Raw genomic sequence first — 23,250 nt, forward strand, 5'->3', positions numbered from 1 at the left:
AAGTAAATGTAAAATGTGGAATCACAGCTCACACCAAGCACAAGATAAGTAGCTTTCAACCTATCCAAGTTCATTTGCTAGAGAAACTACTGTGCAAGTAGAAATTAAGTTATTCTGATGTCACTTGGATTTGATAAATGTGATAACTTGCAAATATAAGTGGGACTGAACTCGAATTATTAACTTATTAACTGGAACTGAATACCCCAACTACATGTAATTAAAACACTCTCAAAGATAATTTTTTTAATAAATTATCTCAGAGTTAGATAAAATATTATTGTTTAATTAGTACTTAAAGCTATAATTTTGAATGAAATGGAAATAATCTTATATGTGTATAGTATCTTTAATCTTAAAATTCTATCCAAATTCCTTTCTCCATTGAAAGGGAAATATAAGTTTTTTGAAGGAAAAACAAAACCAAAAATTACTATTTTGGTTAACAAATAATAATACAAATTAAATCAACTCAACAACAAAAATACATTTTAATGTTGCAATTACTCCTTAATTATTACTATAATCTAAGTTGATGCTATTAAATAATAAAAATGAATGGTAAAGCACTTTCGGGCCGATAAATTGAAAACTTTGTTGAATTTGCTACAAAATTTTAATTTTGCACCAGCTGTTCGTCACAGGAGAACAGACATGGATTGTCAAAACCAATGTTTAGTAAGTGCAAATATCAAGCACATGTGGCAAGTTCATGTACTAATCTATACATCAAATTTTGATTGGTCCCGAAATGACTGTGATCGGCTTGAAGTCAAACAATAAAACTTTTGGCTCTTCATAGCAATATATTTCCATGTTTGGTCAGTTTTTGAAGCATAGCCAGAAACAATTTGTAACTCTCTAGTTTCAAATTCTGCAATATGTGGATTTTTGGGTTGAAAGGGGCATCTGGGTTCTCTGCGTGTTCCACAGCTGAGCAGGTTACACAGGGGATTGATGGAACTGGCCTCACTGGTATTGTCACAGGTTAGGTTTTATCTGCAGTCTTTGCCTAGCTAGTTTCTTTCCTTTTCTAATTTCAGCTTTTGTTTGGTTTAAATTAGAGGGAAGCAAAATAAATATTGAATCTTTATAAATGGTAAATTACAAGTTGCCATTTTTAGCTTTCAAAAAGGGGAACAAGTTCGTGATTATCTGTGGGGTTTAATAATTTTTCTCAAGCTTGTATATTTTAGTGGCTGTTACTGCGTTTTCATAATTGTCTCAAGCCCTTTTTTTTTCCGTGGTCCATTTGGAGAATTTTTAAAGGGGAGTGGTTTGCCTGGGTTTGAACCCCTCACCTTACAAAGCAGACAACTCGTCTATTGTCGTACTAGCCCTGGTAGACCAATGGCATCTCAGTGTTTTTGTAATAATACATGGATGCTTAGTTCTTGCAAGAATTTGTGGGCGGAGTTGTTAATGAACACTTGTGCTTGTGAGCTTATTTTTCATTGGTTCCTTTTTTAAATAGATTTATCCTAAGGAGTTGATTACATAAATGAATACAGAGAGATTCTTTTGGGTGGACTTTTGAAATATCTAACTATTTGTATTTTTGGTTCTGGGTTGTTATATTTCTTTTGTAATGATTGTTGCATAGTATATGACCATCAGCTCTAGACTTTGTTGATACCAATTTCTGTAAGACCTTCCTGCTTAAAATTCCCTCCTACATGTTTTATCGATTATGTGGAAGATTGATTATTACCTAAATGACAATGTAGATTACGTAAGGAATTTTTGGTTGTTAGTAGGTTAGGTTAGTTTGTTAATTCATTCTGTCTAATTTCAGGAGCATCAAGTGGTATTGGTGCGGAGACAGCACGTGTTCTTGCTTTGCGGGGTGTACATGTGGTCATGGCAGTAAGGAATGTGGATGCTGGTAAGAGTGTCAAAGAATCGATACTTAAAGAAATCCCCGATGCCAAGATTGATGTTATGCAGTTGGATCTTAGCTCAATGGCATCTGTCAGGAAATTTGCTTCCGAATATATTTCCTTGGATCTCCCGCTGAATCTCCTTATGTAAGAAACTATATTAAGAGTTCGAGTTCACTGGATTCTATTTCTGTTTGTTATATAAATTCCTATTAAATGTGTGTCGGAATTCTCTGTTCTGCATGCACATGTGACTCTGATTGTTTTGCTGCTTGCTGTTTGATTCTATTCTGCTCTTTCATTGTACACCAATTAAGGATACCTTTTGAAATTGAACGCAAGAGCTTAAAAGTTCTTTTTATTTGTTGGAAGTAACAATGCAGGGATTATGGCAACACCTTTCACACTTTCCCAAGATGGCATAGAAATACAGTTTGCAACAAATCATGTTGGTAAGTTGCAGATAATTTCTGTAAGAAATTTCCTTATAGTTTGGTTCCAATATATGTCGTGGCAGCAAAATGCAACATAGTATGCTTTTGATTTAGAAATGAGATCGAATGGAGAATGCATAGTAATAAAACTGATCTAGCACAAAAGGTTTCAAATTCCTTGCAATTGAATATGGGGGAATATCAACAAACATCCGTTGGAAACAGCCAATATAGGCAGTCTAAAGAATAAGCCATATAGGATTACTTTGTGAAAACTCTCAAAAAAATAAAAATTGCCTTTTTTTTTCCCATGGATTAATAACTTTCGTGATTCTTCGAAGTACTTTCTATACTTCTTTCAGTCTTATTATTTATTATATGTCATTTCTACAATAGTTTAGTGACTTCTTCAAACTCTGTTTTCATAAACATTGTTCTCTTGAATTAGTAAATGTTTCTGCAATGATGTATCTTCTACAAACATAAATGGAGGTAAACTCTAAGAGATTTCATAATCATTTTGCAGGCCATTTTCTTCTGACAGACCTTTTGTTGGAAAGCATGAAGAAAACAGCACGTGAAAGCAATCAAGAGGGAAGAATAGTTAATGTATCATCAGAAGGTCACCGCTTTGCATACCGTGAAGGAATTCATTTTGATAAACTCAATGACGAATCAGGGTATTTGGCTGTTCTCTGGGAATCCTATCTTTAGATGCTGCTAAATACATGGACACACACTGCATCCACGAGAGCACATATAGATGGTTGTACAATCTATAATGCACAGATTAGCAATATTCCATGTATTTCTGAATATTGCCCTCTTATACCTGTGGATTTACAGATACAGCAGTTTAGGTGCTTATGGACAATCAAAGCTGGCTAACATTTTGCATGCCAATGAGCTTGCAAAACGCCTTAAGGTACAAGACATTTTAAATTTAAGTAATTAGAGTCTCTAATGAAAATCTTTGGAAGAGGTCAGATTCCAGGACATTGTCATTCTTTTTGGTCAATGAAGTTTCTAATAATCTAAGATTTCTAAACATATATAGTAAGTTTTGTAAGATGTATCTACTTGTCATTGCCATAGTCTGATTGAAATGTGGTTGTCCCAAGGTGAATCGGTAAAATAATGTTCAATGCTTGTGGAAATTTGGTCCTCACAATGTTCTGCATATTTGCTAATACCTTGGAAAAACTTTGAAATCACCAGAAAATCTTTATTGACAAGCAACATTGTTTAAATTGTTGATCAACCGTTATTTAACTTTAGTGCTTTGATAATCCAAAAGAAAAAAGAAAACACAGGGAACAAATACTTGAATGCATTATCTCAAATATATATATATATATATATATATATATATATATATATATATATATATATATATATTAAAGGTGCCTCTTATCCTTGGCCCTTTAGTTACATCCTGGCTAATGAAGGACTTTTCCTCTGTACCTATTTTTCTCTTTGTTTTCCTTTTCAGATATTTTGCACTAAATCAAAATAATATATTACATTGATTGCTTTTTTGAATGGTTTACTATAAATGCTTCCTATGGTATCCCTATCGCATGCATACTAGGAGTTGCTTTATGATTCGGGAGCCTTTCTCCCATTGTGTGGTTTTGTCATAGTAATCTCACAAGTATCTCAAAACAAGTCTTATAAGCTTGTCACTCACTTTTTTTTCCAATGCAGGAAGGAGGAGTAAATATAACTGCTAATTCACTTCATCCTGGGGCAATTGTTACAAATCTTTTGCGGTATCACAGTGTCATCAATGGTAATTCCTTTACACTTCAACTCCTCTTTGACATAGGCTAAGGTTATTCTTTTGACTATTGAAAGTTAATTTGATCTACCAAATTTTCGGCGTATTACATCCGATCATTATCAGGCTTAATAAGTTTCTTCATTTTACTAAGTTTGAATTTTCCAGTTCTTGATAAACTGAGCTTGGGCTTCATGCAGGATTTGTGTCTCTGGTTGGTAAATATTTTCTCAAAAATGTTCCACAGGTATGTCCTTTAGAATCAAACATTTGATATTTCCAATTCAATTTGTCACTGCTGCAAGTAAGCAATGCAGTATGTTTATTAGTTTTTTATGTGCGGTTGTAGGGAGCAGCGACTACATGCTACGTAGCATTGAATCCGCAGGTCAAGGGGGTAACTGGAGAATATTTTATGGACAGTAACATAGCCAATCCAAGTTCTCAGGCTAAAGATCCAGAATTAGCCAAAAAACTATGGGATTTCAGTTTGACATTGACAAATCCAAAATAGCTAACCAGTGCAGTTCAAGCCTCCTATTTAAGCAACTTGTTCTATTACTCAGTTTGAATGTTCTGTTGATTTTTCAGTTGTGAAAAAGTGTGTGGACATATCAACTTTTTTTGGGGGATTTTCTTGGTTTTAAATATTACTTGTATCAAAACCCATATGCCTTTTTTACATATGATGGAAGAACCTTCTACAATGGTTTCTGCAATTATACAAGTCCCTGATTATGTCTCAATTGAAGTCATTAGTAAATAATTAATGATATTAATTACGATATAATCAGGATAGATAAAGAAATGAAATGACATGTATCTAAACAAAAAATATATTTTATATTTAGAAGTCATTGAAATCCATTCGTTCAGGAATCTTTTTGTTAAAAGAATATATTTCTTGCGTCCATTTTTGCTCTGGCTGTGCTTGGGTTAATATAACGAATTATGACGGAAGTGAAGTTCTTGTTCTTTTCTTAACAAAAAGATTCTTGGCTTTAATCCAGTATTAGTTGAGCCTGGGATGTGGAATTAGGGCAAGAAAAAGGAGATTTACGCAATATAATCTGTGGATTCTTGTGAAATTTCTCAATCAATGAAGTAAATAAGGTTAACAAACATAATTTTCAGATTTCTTTTATTTACAGTTATCAACAACGAGAATGATTAGGCTTTGTTGGGTTTTTCTCAATCGATGAAGTAAATAAGGTTAACAAGCATAATTTTCAGATTTCTTTTATCTGCAGTTATCAACAACGAGAATGATTAGGCTTTGTTAGGTTTTGTTTCGGTGCAAAGATGGAGGTTGAAGAAGAATGAATAGGGAATGAGAAATGAATAAGGTAATATTATAATATAATTAAAAGAACTTTGCGGTGAAAAACTAAAAAGGGTTGGGTTTTGTATTGGTTTTTTCTGTTAATAAGCAATATAAGAACAAGCAGATGTGCCAAGTTCTTGCACTAATATATATATATATTCAAGTTTTGATTTGTCGCGACACGATTGTGATTGACTTGAAGTCAAAAAACAACAGCTATAGCTCTGTATATAGCCAGAAACAAATTGTAACTCTAGTTTTAGAACAGGCAATATGTGGATTTTTGGGTGGAAAGGGCCATCTGGGTTCTCTGCCAGTTCCACAGCTGAGCAAGTTACACAGGGGATTGATGGTACTGGCCTCACTGCTATTGTTACAGGTTACGTTTTATCTATAGCCTTTGTCCTTTCTACTCTCTTTCCTTAAATGTCTCTCTTTTGTCCTTCCTACTCTCTTTCCTTAAATGTCTCTCTTACATGTCTTTATTGTCTATCCTACATGTTTTATCCATTATGACAATTTATGTCTGTCAGGAATTCTTGGTTATTAGGCTAGGTTAGTCTGTTAATTCATTTTGGGCCTAATTTCAGGAGCATCAAGCGGTCTTGGTGCGGAGACAGCTCGTGTTCTTGCTTTGCGAGGTGTGCATGTGGTTATGGCAGTAAGGAATGTGGATGCTGGTAAGAGTGTCAAAGAAGAAATACTTACAGAAATCCCTGATGCCAAGATTGATGTTATGCAGTTGGACCTCAGCTCAATGGCATCTGTCAGGAAATTTGCATCTGAATATATTTCCTCTGGTCTTCCGCTGAATCTTCTTATGTAAGAAACTAAGATTAAGAGTTTTGAGTTCACTGGGTTTCTGTTTTCTGTTATGTAAATTCCTCTTAAATGTGTACAGATATTCTCTGCTTTGCAAGCCCATTTGAGTGATTGTTTTGCTGCTTGCTATTTTGATTCTATTCTGTTCTTTCATGGAACTTTTTATAAAGGCAGCTCTCTTCCTAACTATTCTTTAATGTGCACATTGTACACCCATTTAGGAAGTCTTTTGAAATTGAACAGCAAGAACTAAAGTTCTATTTTCTTTGTTGGAAGTAACAATGCTGGCATAATGGCAACACCTTTCGCACTTTCCCAAGATGGCATAGAAATACAGTTTGCGACAAACTATGTCGGTAAGTTCAATACTCATGAGAAAACACAGATCAAAAGAAAGCCTAGAGAATAACAGATATGGGATTACTTTGTGAAGACTCTCAAAAAAATAAAAATTAATTTCTTTTTCCCCCATATATTAATAATATCCTTCGTCTTCTACAGATAAAATGGGGATAAACTGTAAGAGATGTTCTTGATAATTTTGCAGGTCATTTTCTTCTAACTGACCTTCTGTTGGAGACCATGAAGAAAACAGCACGTGAAAGCAATCAAGAGGGAAGAATTGTTAATTTATCATCAGAAGCTCACCGCTTTGCGTACCGTGAACGAATTCGTTTTGATAAACTCAATGACGAATCAGGGTATTTGGCTGTTCTTTCTGGGAATCCTATCTTTAGATGCTGCTAAATACATGGACACACTCTGCATACACTAATGCACATATAGATGGTTATAGATTAGCAATATTCCATGTATTTCTGAGCATCACACTCTTATTCGTTGAATTTACAGATATGGCAGTTTAGGTGCTTATGGACAATCAAAACTAGCTAATATCTTGCATGCCAATGAGCTTGCAAGTCGCTTTAAGGTACAAGACATTTTAAATATTAAGTTTTGAATACTAGGAGTTTTCTCCCTTTACTATGTATTTCTCATAGTAATCACATATCTCAAAAGAAGCTTATAAACCTCTCCCCCACTTCTTTCCACACAGGAAGATGGTGTAAATATAACTGCTAATTCACTTAATCCTGGGTCAATTGGTACCAATCTTTTGCGGCATCACAGTTTTTTCTATGGTAATACTTTGACACTTCAACTCTTCTTAGTATGGCTAAGGTTATTCTTTTCAATATTGAAGTTAATTTTGATCTAGTTTCTTCATTCATTTACAAGTTGAATTTTTCCAGTTCTTGATAAACTTAGCTTGGGCTTGATGCAGGATTTGTGTCTCTGGTTGGTAAATATTTTCTCAAAAATATCCCACAGGTATGTCCTTTAGAATAACAAATTTGATATGTTCCAATCCAGTTCTGTCAGTGCAACTAAGAAATGCAGTAGCTTTATTACTTTGTTATGCATGGTTTCAGGGAGCAGCCACTACATGCTACGTAGCATTGAATCCGCAAGTTAATGGGGTAACTGGACAATATTTTGTGGACAGTAATCTCTCCAATCCAAGTTCTCAGGCTAAAGACGCAGAATTAGCCAAAAAATTGTGGGATTTCAGCTTGACATTGACAAGTTCTAAGTAACTAAGCAATCAAGTTCAAGCCTCCTATATAAGTAACTTGTTTCCTTGATCAGTTCATATGTTCTGTTGATTTCTCAGTTCTGAGAAAAGTGTATGTACATATTGGTTTTTGAATATTACTTGTCTTGTATCAGAACCCAACTTTTATCAAAGTTTAACTGGTTTCTGCAGTCAACATGAATGTATTATATGCAGGTTTCGGATTTATATTACGATATATAGATGAAAGTTTGATCTTTCTTCCTTTTTCTTGCATCAATATTCATAATTTGGAAGTTTATCGAGCTTAGAGGCTCACTTTACTTTCTTATATATGTTTTTTCCCTTCCAGGAAGGATTAAGCATTTTCTTTCCATTTTTTCTCTTATCCCTCTTTCCACTAAACCAAACATAAAACTTCATTTAGGCCCCATAATTCTACGTGCATTATATTAGTGTTAATGGAGAGAGCAATTCCTAGTCAATTTCTCACACATCAATTGGCAAAGCTAAATAAGGCTTTATACTCAATTAGCAATAATTTTAAAAGAAAAGTCCTGCAACATATCGAAAATAATCTTGCACCGAATAGAGACAGGATTATTTCTAATCCTATATTATGAATTATTGAGTCAAAACCTAATAATCAGAATAAGCTTTTTAGATACTCATACAGAGGTGGTTCAAATGGTAAGTTACACTTAAGTTTAGTTGACGAGAACAATAAGGGGTTTTCATAGCAGGAACTTCACTATGAAAAACAAGAAAAGATGCAAGTGAGATCCCACCAAACCGCAAGACCTTGCATTTTTTATAAAATAAAAATATGTAACATAAAACTAATTCAACAATAAGGGGTTTTTATAGTAGGAACTTCACTATGCAAAACAGGAAAAGATGAAAATGAGATCCCACCAAACCGCAAGACCTTGCATTTTTTATAAAATAAAAATATGTAGCATAAAACTAGTTCTAAAATGTTATGTTGGTACGTTTACAATGAGTCTCCTTAAATATTACTATAATCTCTAGTAATGCTGATAAATTGTGAAAAGTATTTGATTTGCCGTGACATGATTTGATTGGTTTGAAGTCAAAGAATAACAGCTATAGCTCTGTATATAGCCAGAAACAATTTGTAACTCTGTAGTTTTAAAATCTGAATATGTGGATCTTTGGGTGGAAAGGGCCATCTGGGTTCTCTGCCAGTTCCACAGCTGAGCAAGTTACACAGGGGATTGATGGCACTGGTCTCACTGCTATTGTCACTGGTCAGGTTTTTATCTGTAGCCTTTGCCTTGCTACTTTACTTCCTTTTCTAATTTCAGCTTTTGCTTGGTTTAAATTAGAGGAAAGCAAAATAAATATTGACTCTTTATGAATGGCAGATTACCAGTTTCCATTTTAGTTTCCAAATAGGGAAACTATTATTTTGAGTTGAAAAATAAATAATGTCGGTGGTTATTTCTGGGGTTTAATGATTTTTTCTCAAGCTTGTCTGTTTTGGTGATTGTTACTGCGTTTTAGTAATTGTCTTTTTCCTTTCCTTTTTGGGTTTGGTGCATTAGAAAACTTTTAAAGGGGAATGGTTTGCCTGGGTTTGAAGTTGAACCCCTCACCTTGCAAGGTAGACAACTCGACTACTGGCCTATTATATGCTAATCCAATGGCATCTCAGTGTTATAGTAATAATACATTGATGCTTAGATCTTACAAGAATTTGTGGGTGGATTTGATTAATGTTCATTAGTTTTTGTGTCAAATGGATTTATTTTGAGAAAATGATTACACAAATGAATGGAAAGAGATTTTTGTGAATCCACTTTTCAAATATCTTCCTATTTCAATCTTTGGTCTAGATTATATTTCTTCTGTACGGCTTTTGCAGAATATGACCATCTTGTGTCTCTCCTAAATGTTTCATCAATTACATGGAAGATTTAATGTAAGGAATTCTTGGTTGTTAGTAGCTAGGTTAGTCTGTTAATTCATGTCCAACCTAATTTCAGGAGCATCAAGTGGTCTTGGTGTAGAGACAGCACGTGTTCTTGCTTTGCGAGGTGTACATGTAGTTATGGCAGTAAGAAATGTGGATGCTGGTAAGAGTGTCAAAGAAGCGATACTTAAAGAAATCCCAGATGCCAAGATTGATGTTATGCAGTTGGATCTCAGCTCAATGGCATCAGTCAGGAAATTTGCATCTGAATATATTTCCTCGGGTCTTCCGCTTAATCTCCTTATGTAAGAAACAAGAAATTTTAAGAGTTTGAGTTCACTGGAATTCTGTTTTCTGCTATATAAAGTTTCTCTTTTTCTTTGTTGGAAGTAACAATGCTGGCATTATGGCAACACCTTTTGCACTTTCCCAAGATGGCATAGAAATACAGTTTGCAACAAACCAAGTTGGTAAGTTGCATATAATTATGTAAGGTTGACAATTTCTATACTTCGAGTCTTTCCATTTATTGTAGGTCTAAGATTGTTTCTATGATAATCTAGTTGTTTCCTTAAACTCTGTTTTGATAACATTGTTGTTGTTAGCAATAGTGACACTTTGGCTGTCAAATGTCATTCATCTTGTGTTTTTGATCATTTCCTTTCTTGTAAACTTGAACAAGATGATGGCAGCAAAGCTTACTTCTTAGTTTAGTTTAACTTAAGGTATTGGGTTTGGTGGAGAGTTGGTAAAAACTAGATTGCATTTCTTTGTATAAATCTAGCTGCTGGGACAGATTTGAGAGAAGAAAAAAAAAAAAAAGCGAAAGAGGAGAGAGCTGGATAGCTATATGAGAATGAAGAAGAAGAAAAAAAAAACTTTGTTTTTTATGCTTTGTAAATCCTTTTACTATGAGTAATGAATTTATGTTTTTCCTCTTCATCTTTATCTCTTCCTTTGTTATGTGTTGAAGATATAATTTTTGTTGTATCTTTTAAAATTCCAAAACCAGCTCTCCTCCCCCATTTTCAAACAGTTCTGTTGAATTAGTAAATTAATATTTCTGCAATGATGTATCTTCTACAAACAAAATAGGGGTAAACTCCAGGAGATTTCTTGATCATTTTGTAGGCCATTTTCTTCTAACTGACCTTTTGTTGGAGAGCATGAAGAAAACAGCACACGAAAGCAATCGAGAGGGAAGAATTATTAACTTATCGTCAGAAGCTCACCGTGCTGCATATGAGGAAGGAATTCGTTTTGATAAACTCAATGACGAATTGGGGTATTTGACTGTTCATTTTGGGAATCCTATCTGTAGATGCTGCTAAATAGTTGGTTGTACATTGTATAATACTTATATTAGCCATGTCTTTCTGAGCATTACTCTCTTATACCCGTGAATTTACAGATACGGAAGTATACGTGCTTATGGACAATCGAAGCTGGCTAACATTTTGCACGCCAATGAGCTTGCAAGACGCCTCAAGGTACAATACATTTTTAATATTAAGTAATAGCAAAACAAGAAACAAGTAATTGAATGCCTATATGTTGAAGATTGAGAGGAGATAAAACAAAGAAAGCAATATAGCAGAGTTTAAGGAAGTTAAAGACAAAGTTGATGCAAATACAGATCTTTTTTTCTTTCTTTTCTTCTTCATTTTTTCTACATAATTAATATTCTTTCAAAGCTCTCTCCTCTCATACTCTTAGCTTTCAAGTTTTTCTCTCTTACACTTTCGTTAACAAGGGTTGCTTTATATAGCAACATTATACTAGCTTTCCACAAAGAATTTAATACTAACTTCTCATGATTTAAGAAAGTTTGTCTCTTTGTTTGTGGCTAAATTTAAGCTCTACCACAAATTCATTCAACATTCAAATACTCTAGAGCTTTCATTCAAAAACAATTCATGAGAAATAAGAAAGCTAAGCTGACAGCACTTAGCATCACAGCACCAAGAGAATTACTGTCAACAATATATATAACTGCATTTGGATTATAACAGGAAGATGGAGTAAATATAACTGCTAATTCACTTCATCCCGGAGGAATTGCTACAAATATTTTGCGGTATCACAGTTTTTTCAATGGTAATTCTTTGACACTCAAACAATCTGCAAAATTTTCCAGTTTCTTGATAAACTGAGCTTGAGCTTGATGCAGGATTTGTCTCTCTGGTTGGTAAATATTTTCTCAAAAACATCCCACAGGTTTGCCCTTTAGAATTAAATATTTGATGGGTTCCAACTCAATTCTGTCAATTAGCTTTATTAGTTTGTTATGAATGGTTACAGGGAGCAGCCACTACATGCTACGTAGCTTTGAATCCGCAGGTTAATGGGGTAACTGGACAATATTTTGCGGACAGTAACATAGCCAATCCAAGTTCTCAGGCTAAAGATTCAGAATTAGCCACAAAATTGTGGGATTTCAGCTTGACATTGATAAATTCTAAGTAGCTAAGTTCAAGCCTCCTATGTATGCAACTTGTTTTGTTACTCAGTTTGTATGTTGTGAACTATTCTTGGGGATTTTCTTGGTTTGAACATTACTTGTGAACTGTTCTTAGCCTAGAACCATGATGTGAGAATGTTTGTTAGTAAAAAATAATTATAGAATATTGTAACGTTAATAGTAAATTCGAGCTAACTCTCTATTATAATAAACTAACTTTAAATGATATTATATTTTTTGAAATAGTTTTAAAAACTAATCACGATAAATGTAGTTGCTTAAAATAAATAAATTCATTTGATTAGTGTAATTACACATGATATAAATAATTTGTAAAGTATCATTTAGCTTAGAATACTCAAATTCGAGGTATAAATATCAATTTGAACACATTAATTAATTAATATTATAATTATAATTATTTCAATACATACTATTAATATTATTATACCCGTTAATTGAATCATTGATCCGCTCATTAAACCAGTGACACATCCATCTGATTCTTTGGCTGGCCGGTGAATATTCGGACCGAGTTTAATAACAAACCAATCAAAAACGAAAGAAAACCCTAATTTGAAGTACGTGCGACCACCATGCAAGAAAACGTTGTATTTAAGAAACGGATCATCAAGCTCCTCAAACCCTAAAACCTACGCGTCTTCTTCAAACGAAAATGGCAAAGCGGCTGTTATCTCAACCCTCTGGATTTGGGGAGACGTCAAAACACGTGGCTCTAGAGGCTGAAGATGCGGTGATGGCCTCTGAGAAAGTTTGTATCGTTTGCTGTGTATTAAGGCAGCCGAGGGGTACTTTTTATTCAGTATACGTTTTCAATCTGAATTGTAAACCTAATCCAATCAGTATACCGACGCTGAATCCAGTTCTTCAATTGCAAATTCCTTGTTATCCTTTAGTACGGCCTTCGCTTTTTGCGGATCGATCTTATATATGTTCGGCGGTCGGTACATCATCCCGGATCTGAGTAATATAAAAAGACGGGGCAAAGAGGGGGATTGGGAATCCACTGTGTTAGGCTATGATTTTTCACGGGGGATGCTGCTGGGCGAATTATCTGAGATGAAGGCTTCGAAAGTCCGCCCTTCTGTGGTTATCTTTGACGGTAAGGTTTGTGTTTTCTCCCAAATGCTTTATCGAAGTGGTTTTTATGTCGGACGTCCAAGTTTTGAGCTGTTTGATCCAACTGAAAATAGCTGGACCGAACTTCCTGAACCTATGGAATACTCTGAATATTCCCCTATGATTACAATAGACTCCTATTGTGTAGGAGGTTCCAGGCTTTTTATCTCAAACTAGCAATCAAAAACAGATACTGTGTCTGGATATCAATCGCCCTACCGGATGGACTTCATACTTGTTGACGAAGTGTGTTTCTCTCCATTTCGTGCATATCTGTTATCTCCTGTGAAATTTGATTGCCCATTTCCCCTATACTTTTTAAAACCTAAATTAGAGCCTGATGATGATGATATCGGGTATACGGATAGCGTTGCGCATACACAAATGCCATATCGCCCATATCACGTAGCTGGACGTGGTTCCATATCTTGTGTAGGGGAAAGGACACCTTGCACCATTAAAGCCGGGTTCATTTATCCTGAACGTCCTGACCCGTGTATTCATGTGGAGACCTTTAAGTTTAGTTCTTCCCCAAGAGAAATGTCTAAATCTCGTGTTTTAGACTTTAGTTTTTTGAATTATATTATAAATAAGAAGTTTCGACCTAAACCGGTCGAACAATATTCTGATTTACTGGAGTTTGATTTATTGAAGTCTCTCAAATATTTGTTGGGTGGCAATCCTTGCGAGGCTGTGATGATTTGTGGGTGTTTTCCTGTGTGATGCAAGCCACTCTTACCTTTCTCTGTTCTGTTCAGGGTAGCTGAATGTAAGGAGCCTGTTAAGTTTTTCTGTCAGAGACTTTACTGATGTATGCTCCTTTTACATTTGTGAATAATTTCTTATTCTACTGTTACATTTGTTCAGTCTTTAACAAACGATGCAAAAAACAGATCATTGATTCAAAAAGTCCAAGCCCTCTGTCTTAAGATCAAGAACTGCAAAGAATTGCAGGATTTTAGCTTCAACTTCACCAAGACAAAGTGAACAGGGTTTCAAAGAATCTTAGTTTGCAGACACAATGTTCAAAGGATTTCATTCACAAGTAATAAATTTACAGATGGTTAAATTAGATGTCGTCAATTTGATTTAATGTAGATAAAGTAGATGCAATAGTATCAGCAGAGCAGCATAGTCTGTTCTGTTTTTGAGCTGCCATATACTGATACAAAAAAAAATATCAGGTCAAGCATCCAATTCTCGATCGTCATTGTTCGACAAAATCTGGACTCCAACTTTCTGTACAAAATTTTTTAAATTTCCACCAATATCCTTCCACCCAAAAAACAGTGAAAGGAAAAAGACAAGCTATTAAAGTTCAGAAATGGTAATAGCTCTTCTTACTCCGTTTCAAGTGTAATAGGATATACAGTTCTTTACACCAGTATATATGTTCCCGGTTTCAAGGAGCTGCTGAATGCTGCCACCTTCTCCTCCGAATAAACCATTTGTTCAAATATGAGCTTTTGCACCATCACAGCTGACATGAAAACATGCTTAATTAAAGATAAGGTGAAATATTATAGTTGCCAAGTAAAAATCTTGAATCAATCATCACAAGTGAGAACAATTTGAGTGTTGCCAACTATCCATCATCTCCATGCATATTTTATGCAAATTGGTTATCATATGAACTCTGTATCCAAGTATTCAGATTCTGCTTCCAAACATTTTTTCTGCCATTCAAGGTTTCAGAAGATCCAAACTTAACCACATGGTCAATCTTGACTTTAAAGGAATGTACTGAAAATTGTTTTCAGTGCAAGTTAGATTCCATTGGTACGGCCAAGCATTGAGAAGGTTGGATTTAGGTCCAGGGATGGCTTCAGCTTCCCATGATCTCTAAGGAGCTGCTGAGACACACGATCAGCCAAGACAGGCTGCCTATTATATTGTTCCCTGGGGTCTGCATAGCCAGGTCGTCCAAACTGGTTTTCAAGAGAGCTATTATCTGAAGAAATCAGCTCCCGGAAAACATGAGAGGGTTGTGACATCCCTCGAAAAAAATCAGGCTTGGGATCCTGATATGGATTATTGCTATTGGCATACAAAATGTTATGTGACCTTGGGATCATTCCCATGCTTTCCTGTAAGTAAGTTGTTGGCTGCATTGCATGATGAAATGGGATTGCACCGTTACCACCGGTATGAGGTGTGGATGCACCAGATTGAGTATGAGGACTAGATATAGGAGATGGAGACAATCGTCCGCTCATATGCTGTGGGGACCTTGAATGTAGAAGAGGACTCTCAATTGGAGAAACTGGACAGGATGCGTTCTTCGGTGTATGAATTTCACTGGAATAGAAGGGCAAAATTTAGTAAAGAAATAAAAGGTGTCAATTAGATAAAAATAATAGTCAGCTTACATGTTCTGAACAACTCAAGTAACTAACATGAGTCATGGAAAAAAACCAACTCGTTGCAGATTGAAACCATCATAAAAGCATGGACAGGCTTTTCTTCCTTTCAGTAGAGCACATTTTAAAACAGCATTAACATGGTTCAAGAGCAAGACGAATGGAGGAAAACATACCATGCTAATCATCATTTACAGAACAAACAATGCTAGATATAAACTACTGTTAACATTTGAAGAAAGCAACCACCACCACCACATTTATTTTGTTTCAGTTGTATGAATGGCGATTGGTGATAAAGAGATACTGAATGCCCCAAATTTCATCAAAATGAGAAACATAACATGTAGTATATATAATACATAGAATAAGAAACACCTCTATTTCAGCTAAACTATGTTGTCTATAGTACTAGACTACTAGTTCATCTTAATAAGATAATAATAGACTTGCAAATAATCCTCATATATGCCATATGAAGTTCACCAGATATAACCCAAATATGTATTTCTGCAAGCACATATAGGAGTGTGTGAGTGCATTTATTCACACAAGCAAATGTAGATTAAACGTACAGATATGCATTGGAGAAGAGAAAGAGATAAAAGGAACCTGGACCCTGCAGTTTTTGAGCCTTGAGATTGATGGATAGCAAACCCTTCTAAATCAAAGCCTGCAATGTTTCTGGCGTGCCCAATGCCCTAATTTCATATCCAAGATTGAAACCCAAAAGTCAAGTCAAAGGTCATAAAAGTCAAAGCAGATAAGGTAGAAAAAGATAGAGAAATGACCAAGAAAATACATACAAAAGCATCAGAAAGAAAACAAAATATGTTATAACTGAAACAGCTAACTAGGCAGGCCAACACTTTTCCATTACTTGTTGGGAGGTTTGGGGGAGGCGAGAAGGTGCCAATACACTCAAATTCAAAGTTAAAAACAACTTCTCTTCACAATATATTCACAAAAACAAGGTAACATTTTCTGCCTAAATGTTAAAATTGACTATTCTAAACCCTCCATGACAATGTAGCAAGCAATAGATGTGATCCACTTCAGCAAATCAAACTCGTGATGGAAATGAAAATGATCATATAAGAGAGTCAAATTTCAAATGTTGAATTTTCATCACTAGATCATCAAAGAGCAAAAAACAATGCTCATGAAACTGCACCCCAGTTTTGAAGAGGACAAAATTTATTGTTGAATGCAAGTAAAAACAACTATGCACTTTTTGGCTTATAACAAATTGAAGACATGAAGGTAGCATGGAAATTAAAGAGAGAATTCCCAATACCATTGATCTTCCTGCATTCATAACCATGGGCATTGCTTCTGAAGGCTCAGCAACCAAAATTGGTTTCTCTAATGGAGCAGCATTTTTCACAAAAGGGTGCTCCAAAAGTTGAGCAGCCGTAGGGCGATGTGATGGGTCCCGTTGCAAGCATTGCCTCACGAAGTCCTTCCCCTCATCTGAGAAATTATCAGGAATTGCAGGAAGCTCCTTGCTGTTTCCAATCTTGAACATAGCGGCAACCTTTGAAGAAGTAGGTCAAACAATCAACGGGTCAGGACTCAAGTACTCTCACTTTCACCAAGGGAAATGCTATGCTAATTTGCACAAGTAATGTCACAAATCTAATAACTAAACTTATAGATGTAGTATTACTAACCCCTTCGTATTGACTCCATGGTGGCTTTGATGTTGCCATCTCTAAAACTGTGCAACCAAGGCTCCATATATCAACAGCAAGATTGCAACCATTCGACTTTGTTATCACCTGAAAATAATTTCAATACATTTAAAAGAAACTGATTAGCATCATCACAAACTAAAGGCAGAAATGGAATATGCAGTAAAAAATGCAGACCTCAGGCGCCATCCAGTAGGGACTCCCCTTGAATGATAGTGGACAAGACTGCCCAGTTATCTGGAGATTAGTTAGTTAAAACAGGTTAGAGCACATGGCTAACAGGTTAATATGCATGCATAAAAGCATCTTACTTCCATGTTTTCTTAGTTTGCGAACGACCAACATCTATAGGAGATTGATTTTCTTAGTTTGCAAAATTTATAAATGTCAGCAATTTTTCAAAAAATTTTAGACAGCTATTCTCACATGTTTTGCCATCCCAAAATCTGCCAGTTTCACGCGGCCACTGGGGTCTACAAGAATATTTGCTCCTTTAATATCTCTGTATAAAACAAAAACTAGACATAAGCATAATCATGCTCTAACATTTGATAAACCATGTTTCTAATATATCCAGACCATGAAGTAGCAACAAAAAGTCATACCTGTGGACAGTGTTTTTAGCATGCAAATAAGCAAGCCCGGACAAGATTTGTTGAGTGTAACTACGAATGCCTATTTCACCAAACTGACCATACTCTTGAAGAAGTTTATAGATGGAACCGCCCGAAACATACTCCAAGTATATATATAATTTATCATCAACCTGCTCAGCCAATAAAGAACCAGGTTATCTAGACGACTGATTGCTAATTTATTTCTAATGATAATCAAAATAAAATATAACACTACCTTAACATTATACAAGGTAGCAATATGACACTATAAAAATTTAAACACAAAAACCAATAGATTATTGCAGAAATATATCTGCTTGTAAAGCGTTGCAACCTCTTAGCAGTTCCAAAATTCTGGAACAATAATCAACAATGCAATTTGGCACAAGGAATACATACCAAAGAAGAATATTTAGCATGAAACAATATTAATCACATTAATTCAACCTTATAAAAATAATGTCCTTAACAATGAAAGCATATGTTAAAAGCACCTACCGTTTCAGATCCATAATACTGCACTATATTAGGGTGCCACAGCCGACTTAACAATGCAATTTCCTGCCAGATATTATCAATCATTAAGAAATCTCTCAGATAAGTAAACTGTATTTTAAGATTTATGGCCATTAAACTGTAAAATCCCAATGAATCTACCCAAGTAAACTTACTTGTCCCAGCTGCTGTGCACTTTCCTTTGATTTTGGATCATCTGCAAATAGAGTTACCTCCTTCATTGCACACATCTCCCCACTTTCACTAAAGCCCAAACAACAAATTCAAATGAGACGTGCATAATACAGTTAAAATTATTGGAGAAGAGAATGCTCATGAAAAGATTTGTTCATAACTCAGCTTCTCTGGAGTTTAATGATACCTTCAAATCCAGGGTTTAATTCTGAAGTAAAACAAAGACACAATAATTCCAACGACAGTGCTTGAGGTTGAAGAAAACTATTACAAACTCCAGAGATTCAGCTTAAGGAACACCTAGTTATGATACTTTGGAAACTTATACAACACTTTAACCATTGATTTGTGAAATTCAAGCATATTTTAGTCCCAAATCTAATAATTTGAATGCACTTTAGCCATTGAAGTGCAATATCATATAATATATTATTCCCCTAAATTCTTACATTTTATAACATAAAGACAAACTGCATGTTTTTGGAACAACAATGATTTTAGTGATTTCAATCTCATGTATTGTTCTAAAGTACTACAAGTCATGGACAATTCAATAACAATGTTATATGATCATAGGTCAAAGCTAGCTATAAGATAATTATACGTTCTCTCTCAAGTGCATAAATATTAAGCATATAACCATTCCAACTGACCTGTTAAACCCCAGATACACATGTCCAAACGTGCCTCTCCCCAGCAGACGACCCTTCTTCCAACGTGAACCAGGACTTGTTGGATTGTCTGCCCGATTAGGACTTCGGGGCACTGAAGGAGATGTTGCAGTTGAATATGCAGGTGAAAAGGGGCAAGTATTAGAGATTGTTATCGGCGGGAGGGGCAACTTATGACTTTGTTGCTTCCCATCATCAGGCCGGCTTGTAGGTGATTCCATGGAAGCACCTCCAGCTCGTGGATGCAGAGGGGTGACAGCACCACTGTGTATTCTGGAGCCGGGACCAGGGCTTGTCATTCTGGGACTAGGTATTGGAGAACATTCGGGGCTACATCTACTATTTGGCCAAAACAGCTGTCCTGACATTTCTCCACCTATTGAGTTATGCCCAGAGTTATAACCAGAACCTGGACTTGAGCAATGTCCAGAGCCTAGCCCTGCCCATAATCCACAGTTAATAGCTTGCTCAGGTCCAAATGCTCTCATTGGGCTTCTAGAAGGACTTGACAATGAGCTGTCTGGAGCACTGTAGAGTGCACCTCGATGAGGAATCTGCATATTTTGTACATGAGTGCTTAAAGGAGCCCGTCTTGGTGATGTAGAAGGAATCTGATTATTGAGTGAAAAGTCAGCAGGCTTCAATATCTCTTTTGAGTACTTTGGACTGAAAATATGGGATTGATCTTTGTGCTTCATACTTCAAAATAGAAAGACAAATTTTGTCAGAGAGAAAACAGAACCACACATATGGCACGTCAAAAAACATGATCTTCATTGCGCATATACACAAAAACTCACCTCGAAGGACTGTTTGTAGCAGTTCTGTTTCCATTTTCATAGTCAGATGTGAGGGGGCTAAGGATTCGTGAATCAGATGGATAGTCACTGTCAGTGGAGCTAGCACTAGAAACAGAAGCTGTAGCTATATCACCCTCAGTGTAAGCATGTCCTAATCTATTAGGGCCACATCCAGGTTTTGGAAGAGGCAAATCCAAAGGCTTCAAACCTCCATCCAGTCTTGGTCTTATTGATGCACTAATTCCAGAATTACAACGTCCAATGCCAGCATGGCGCGCCCCAGGAAGTGGAAGCGGTTGGGCATGAGGCCTTTCTGCAAAACTTTGGCAGCGCGAAACATGTGTGGAAGGCGATGGTGACCTTGACGGCACCCGTGATATGGATCCCCTCTCTGAAACAGTGTCACTACCCCGTCTCCAAGAACCTCCTGATCTACTATTGTCTTTTTCTTCCGAAGCAATCTTGAATTTTCGATGTATTGCATCAATGATACTTCCATTTGTTTTCTTCTTGTCTTCTTTGGATGATGTCTTTCCCCACCAAGGCATATTTATATGCAATAAAATAATAACACAAATTCTAACTTAAGGTGACTACCATATATGCACTACTTAAATTACAAGTGATTGTTATGTCCGCATAAATCCCAGGAAAGAGAGCAAGTGAATTTCCAAAACTCTGTCTGGGATTCTAAGCCAAGTATGAACCTGCAGGATTGTTTAGTTGTCAGTTTTTCTGCAAACAAAAACAACAGCAATATTAGTAACTGCAATCAACGCATGAATTAGAACATATAATATTCAGAAAGAATTAAAAGAGATATAGAACACATCATCACCATACACGCACGTACAGCATAAAAAGAATTTATCAGTTGTCAGTGGCATCAAACCTTAGATGCTGATACCTAAAGGTTGGTGGCTTCACCCATTTTGGCTGACTGTATAGCTAAGCCTTGGCAAAGACTTTCACTAGCAGAATTAGGAAACTCTAATCAGACTATTTGCAGCTAGAATAACAATTTTAAAGCATCTTGCAATTGATTTTAAACTCATTAATGACTTATTTTCCAAGACATGACTATACCACATGCATTCACCTAAAATTGTCAGCCTTAACTTTTAGTTCACCACTTAATCAGTTCTCATTCCTGTATGTAACCCATAACAGTTCAATTTCTGCAACCCAAACAGAATTCAAGACTTATATGCTAGCATGAGAGACTTTGACACCTAACAACCACAGTTGAATTAGATCCATCTTTCAATACTCCCCCTTTACAGGATAATGCAACATAACATCTTAAACCTCAAGAATCCAGAACATAGTTTATCAAATATCAATAATAGATCTACAAATTCAACCATTTTCAACCCCAAAATAAAACAGCAAACGCCACCAAATTCCAAAGAAGCTAAAGAGTTCAAGAGTACAACTTTAATGAAAAACCAATACCTTAAAAATTGAAAACACATCTCCAAATTCACTTGAAACAAGCATATGAACTCTTTTAACACCATAATTCTCTTAAAAATTGAAGATTTAACAGCTCCTATGGAAAAAAAAAAAGCTCAAATGTTAAAAGCATGCAAAGAACCTTAATCATTACCTACAATTTTAAATGGTGAATGTATAGCTCTAAACAGCAGTGTCACTTCTCCGCAGACAAGAAGAAGAGAAGCTCAAAAGTCTCAAAGAAAGAAAGCTAGAAAAGATATGTGGAGAGAGAGAGAAAGCGAGGGCCTGTATCTGTATGTTCTTTTTAGAGAGAGGGATAGAGAGAGAAAGTTGTCTTAGCGTTAATTGTAGTAAAATATTAATTATTGGAAAACGGGAAGACCCCGCGTAAGGTCTGTGATGTATGGTAATAACTTACGACGTGAAATCTTGACCGTTAATTTGACAGATTTTTGAGTTGTGCTGCTTAGTCAACGAAAGATGATAAAGAACATAAGGTTTGTTGTGACACGTGAAGCATGGGATCACGAACTGTGACTTATATTAATTATTTAAATGGCACTTACTCTTACTCAATATTCCATTTATCATGCTTTACGCAATTGTGTTTTTTTTTTTTTTTTTTTTTTTAATATTGATGAAGATTGAAGATCCACCTTTTTGTTTTTTTATTTGACAATATTTAATTTTTTATTTTTATTTTTAAATATAATCATCAAGTAACACTATCAACTCTTTTTGCCTCGTAAGACAATTACTGTCTTGACTTTCAGACACGTGCTCTAGTTAATCTAATTAATCATAATTTTTTATTTAATTTTTTTTCACTAATGTGAAATATTAAAAGTTTATTTTTTATCTACGAAAAGTGCGAAAAACCTTAATTGTAATTAAATTTCAAATTAAATTATACAGTCTTTGGTAATAAAATTCAGATGTCAGTAAATAACACTAAAAAAATTTCATTTTTAAATTAATTTTTTATTTTAAGATTTACTTATTAATACTTACTCTGTCTCATAATAATAGTCTTAAATTCTTTTTCACTTATATATTATAGTTCGTTTTCTTTTTTTAAAGTCTAATTTTTTTAATTTTTCTATTTTTACTCCCATTTAATGTGTATCTCTATTAATAAATTGTTGCCACCAATATTAATCAATTTTATAATTTTGATTGTATAGACTTTTAAATCAAAAAAAATTAAATTTTGATTAGTTTCAATAATATTATGATTGAGTTATTTATCCACAACATCATAATACTTTTTGTGAAAGTCAAACTAATACTATAATTATAAGACGGAGAGAATAGTAATAACCGAATATTTATCGATAAAAATACATATTAAATATTAGTAGAATAGAAAATTCAAAAGCTTATCATAATTCAAAATTAGAAATAACATTATGATTTATGACAAATGAATGAGGAAAAGAAATTATAAAGATTATGATATTTTAAAATAGAAAATAAAACTACAATTTATGACAAATAAAAAGGAAATTGAATCTATTTATATTGGACAAATGATTATAATTTATGTATGTATTAATTAATGAGGAAAGCTTCCAACATTTGACCAATGCCCAACCGTGTGTAAACTC

At 34.9% G+C, this 23,250-nt stretch overlaps 4 protein-coding genes and 1 long non-coding RNA gene across 12 annotated transcripts; 4 read left to right on the top strand and 1 right to left on the bottom strand.

Annotated features, from left to right (window-relative positions):
• Window positions 1-696: 696 nt before the first annotated feature.
• Window positions 697-4,813, top strand: LOC105645793 (short-chain dehydrogenase TIC 32, chloroplastic). Its single transcript, XM_012231492.4, has 8 exons — window positions 697-987; window positions 1,796-2,027; window positions 2,253-2,332; window positions 2,841-2,994; window positions 3,161-3,239; window positions 4,022-4,106; window positions 4,295-4,341; window positions 4,444-4,813. Exons 1-8 carry the CDS (start codon window positions 882-884, stop codon window positions 4,606-4,608), a joined length of 948 nt encoding a protein of 315 aa, XP_012086882.1. The 5' UTR covers window positions 697-881; the 3' UTR covers window positions 4,609-4,813.
• A 192-nt stretch (window positions 4,814-5,005) lies between these two features.
• Window positions 5,006-8,081, top strand: LOC105645792 (short-chain dehydrogenase TIC 32, chloroplastic). Its single transcript, XM_012231491.4, has 10 exons — window positions 5,006-5,207; window positions 5,345-5,440; window positions 5,687-5,797; window positions 6,009-6,240; window positions 6,517-6,596; window positions 6,788-6,941; window positions 7,093-7,171; window positions 7,298-7,382; window positions 7,526-7,572; window positions 7,674-8,081. Exons 3-10 carry the CDS (start codon window positions 5,692-5,694, stop codon window positions 7,836-7,838), a joined length of 948 nt encoding a protein of 315 aa, XP_012086881.1. The 5' UTR covers window positions 5,006-5,207; window positions 5,345-5,440; window positions 5,687-5,691; the 3' UTR covers window positions 7,839-8,081.
• An 885-nt stretch (window positions 8,082-8,966) lies between these two features.
• LOC105645791 (short-chain dehydrogenase TIC 32, chloroplastic) lies at window positions 8,967-12,398 on the top strand. The gene is made up of 8 exons (XM_012231490.4): window positions 8,967-9,087; window positions 9,826-10,057; window positions 10,143-10,222; window positions 10,884-11,037; window positions 11,164-11,242; window positions 11,765-11,849; window positions 11,923-11,969; window positions 12,054-12,398. The coding sequence occupies exons 1-8, from the start codon at window positions 8,982-8,984 to the stop codon at window positions 12,216-12,218; spliced, it is 948 nt and encodes a 315-aa protein (XP_012086880.1). The 5' UTR covers window positions 8,967-8,981; the 3' UTR covers window positions 12,219-12,398.
• A 172-nt stretch (window positions 12,399-12,570) lies between these two features.
• On the top strand, window positions 12,571-14,576 carry LOC110010713 (uncharacterized). Its single transcript, XR_002285713.3, has 2 exons — window positions 12,571-14,164; window positions 14,247-14,576. It is a non-coding gene; the product is annotated as an uncharacterized LOC110010713 (long non-coding RNA).
• YDA (Protein kinase superfamily protein) lies at window positions 14,363-21,966 on the bottom strand. 8 transcript variants are annotated; one of them, XM_089720324.1, is made up of 13 exons: window positions 21,799-21,966; window positions 21,078-21,156; window positions 20,186-20,920; window positions 19,368-20,084; window positions 18,696-18,783; window positions 18,523-18,585; window positions 18,013-18,173; window positions 17,834-17,909; window positions 17,585-17,644; window positions 17,387-17,494; window positions 17,011-17,250; window positions 16,326-16,414; window positions 14,363-15,651 (listed from the first exon to the last, which is right to left on the bottom strand). In XM_089720324.1, the coding sequence occupies exons 3-13, from the start codon at window positions 20,731-20,733 to the stop codon at window positions 15,120-15,122; spliced, it is 2,682 nt and encodes an 893-aa protein (XP_089576450.1). In that variant the 5' UTR covers window positions 20,734-20,920; window positions 21,078-21,156; window positions 21,799-21,966; the 3' UTR covers window positions 14,363-15,119. The 8 variants fall into 8 exon arrangements, with proteins under 8 accessions (XP_089576450.1, XP_020539543.1, XP_012086877.1 ...); XM_020683884.3 differs by having other exon boundaries at window positions 21,795-21,966; XM_012231487.4 differs by having other exon boundaries at window positions 21,039-21,156; window positions 21,795-21,966.
• Between the last annotated feature and the right edge of the window lie 1,284 nt (window positions 21,967-23,250).

This window comes from Jatropha curcas, chromosome 4, assembly GCF_041381405.1.
Source record: "Jatropha curcas cultivar XTBG-Jc1 chromosome 4, XTBG_Jcur_1.0, whole genome shotgun sequence".
Lineage (NCBI taxonomy): Eukaryota > Viridiplantae > Streptophyta > Magnoliopsida > Malpighiales > Euphorbiaceae > Jatropha > Jatropha curcas.

Coding starts and splice junctions, on each gene's coding strand:
- LOC105645793 (XM_012231492.4), top strand. CDS start 882: ATGTGGATTTTTGGGTTGAAAGGGGCATCTGGGTTCTCTGCGTGTTCC. Junction 2,333..2,840: donor GTTTGCAACAAATCATGTTG/GTAAGTTGCAGA, acceptor ATCATTTTGCAG/GCCATTTTCTTCTGACAGAC. Junction 4,107..4,294: donor GTATCACAGTGTCATCAATG/GTAATTCCTTTA, acceptor GGCTTCATGCAG/GATTTGTGTCTCTGGTTGGT.
- LOC105645792 (XM_012231491.4), top strand. CDS start 5,692: ATGTGGATTTTTGGGTGGAAAGGGCCATCTGGGTTCTCTGCCAGTTCC. Junction 7,383..7,525: donor GCATCACAGTTTTTTCTATG/GTAATACTTTGA, acceptor GGCTTGATGCAG/GATTTGTGTCTCTGGTTGGT. Junction 7,573..7,673: donor TTCTCAAAAATATCCCACAG/GTATGTCCTTTA, acceptor GCATGGTTTCAG/GGAGCAGCCACTACATGCTA.
- LOC105645791 (XM_012231490.4), top strand. CDS start 8,982: ATGTGGATCTTTGGGTGGAAAGGGCCATCTGGGTTCTCTGCCAGTTCC. Junction 9,088..9,825: donor TCTCACTGCTATTGTCACTG/GTCAGGTTTTTA, acceptor ACCTAATTTCAG/GAGCATCAAGTGGTCTTGGT. Junction 10,058..10,142: donor CTTCCGCTTAATCTCCTTAT/GTAAGAAACAAG, acceptor CTTTGTTGGAAG/TAACAATGCTGGCATTATGG.
- YDA (XM_020683886.3), bottom strand. CDS start 20,733: ATGCCTTGGTGGGGAAAGACATCATCCAAAGAAGACAAGAAGAAAACA. Junction 17,645..17,833: donor ATTTTGGGATGGCAAAACAT/GTGAGAATAGCT, acceptor ACTAATCTCCAG/ATAACTGGGCAGTCTTGTCC. Junction 16,415..17,010: donor TGAATGCAGGAAGATCAATG/GTATTGGGAATT, acceptor ATATGAAATTAG/GGCATTGGGCACGCCAGAAA.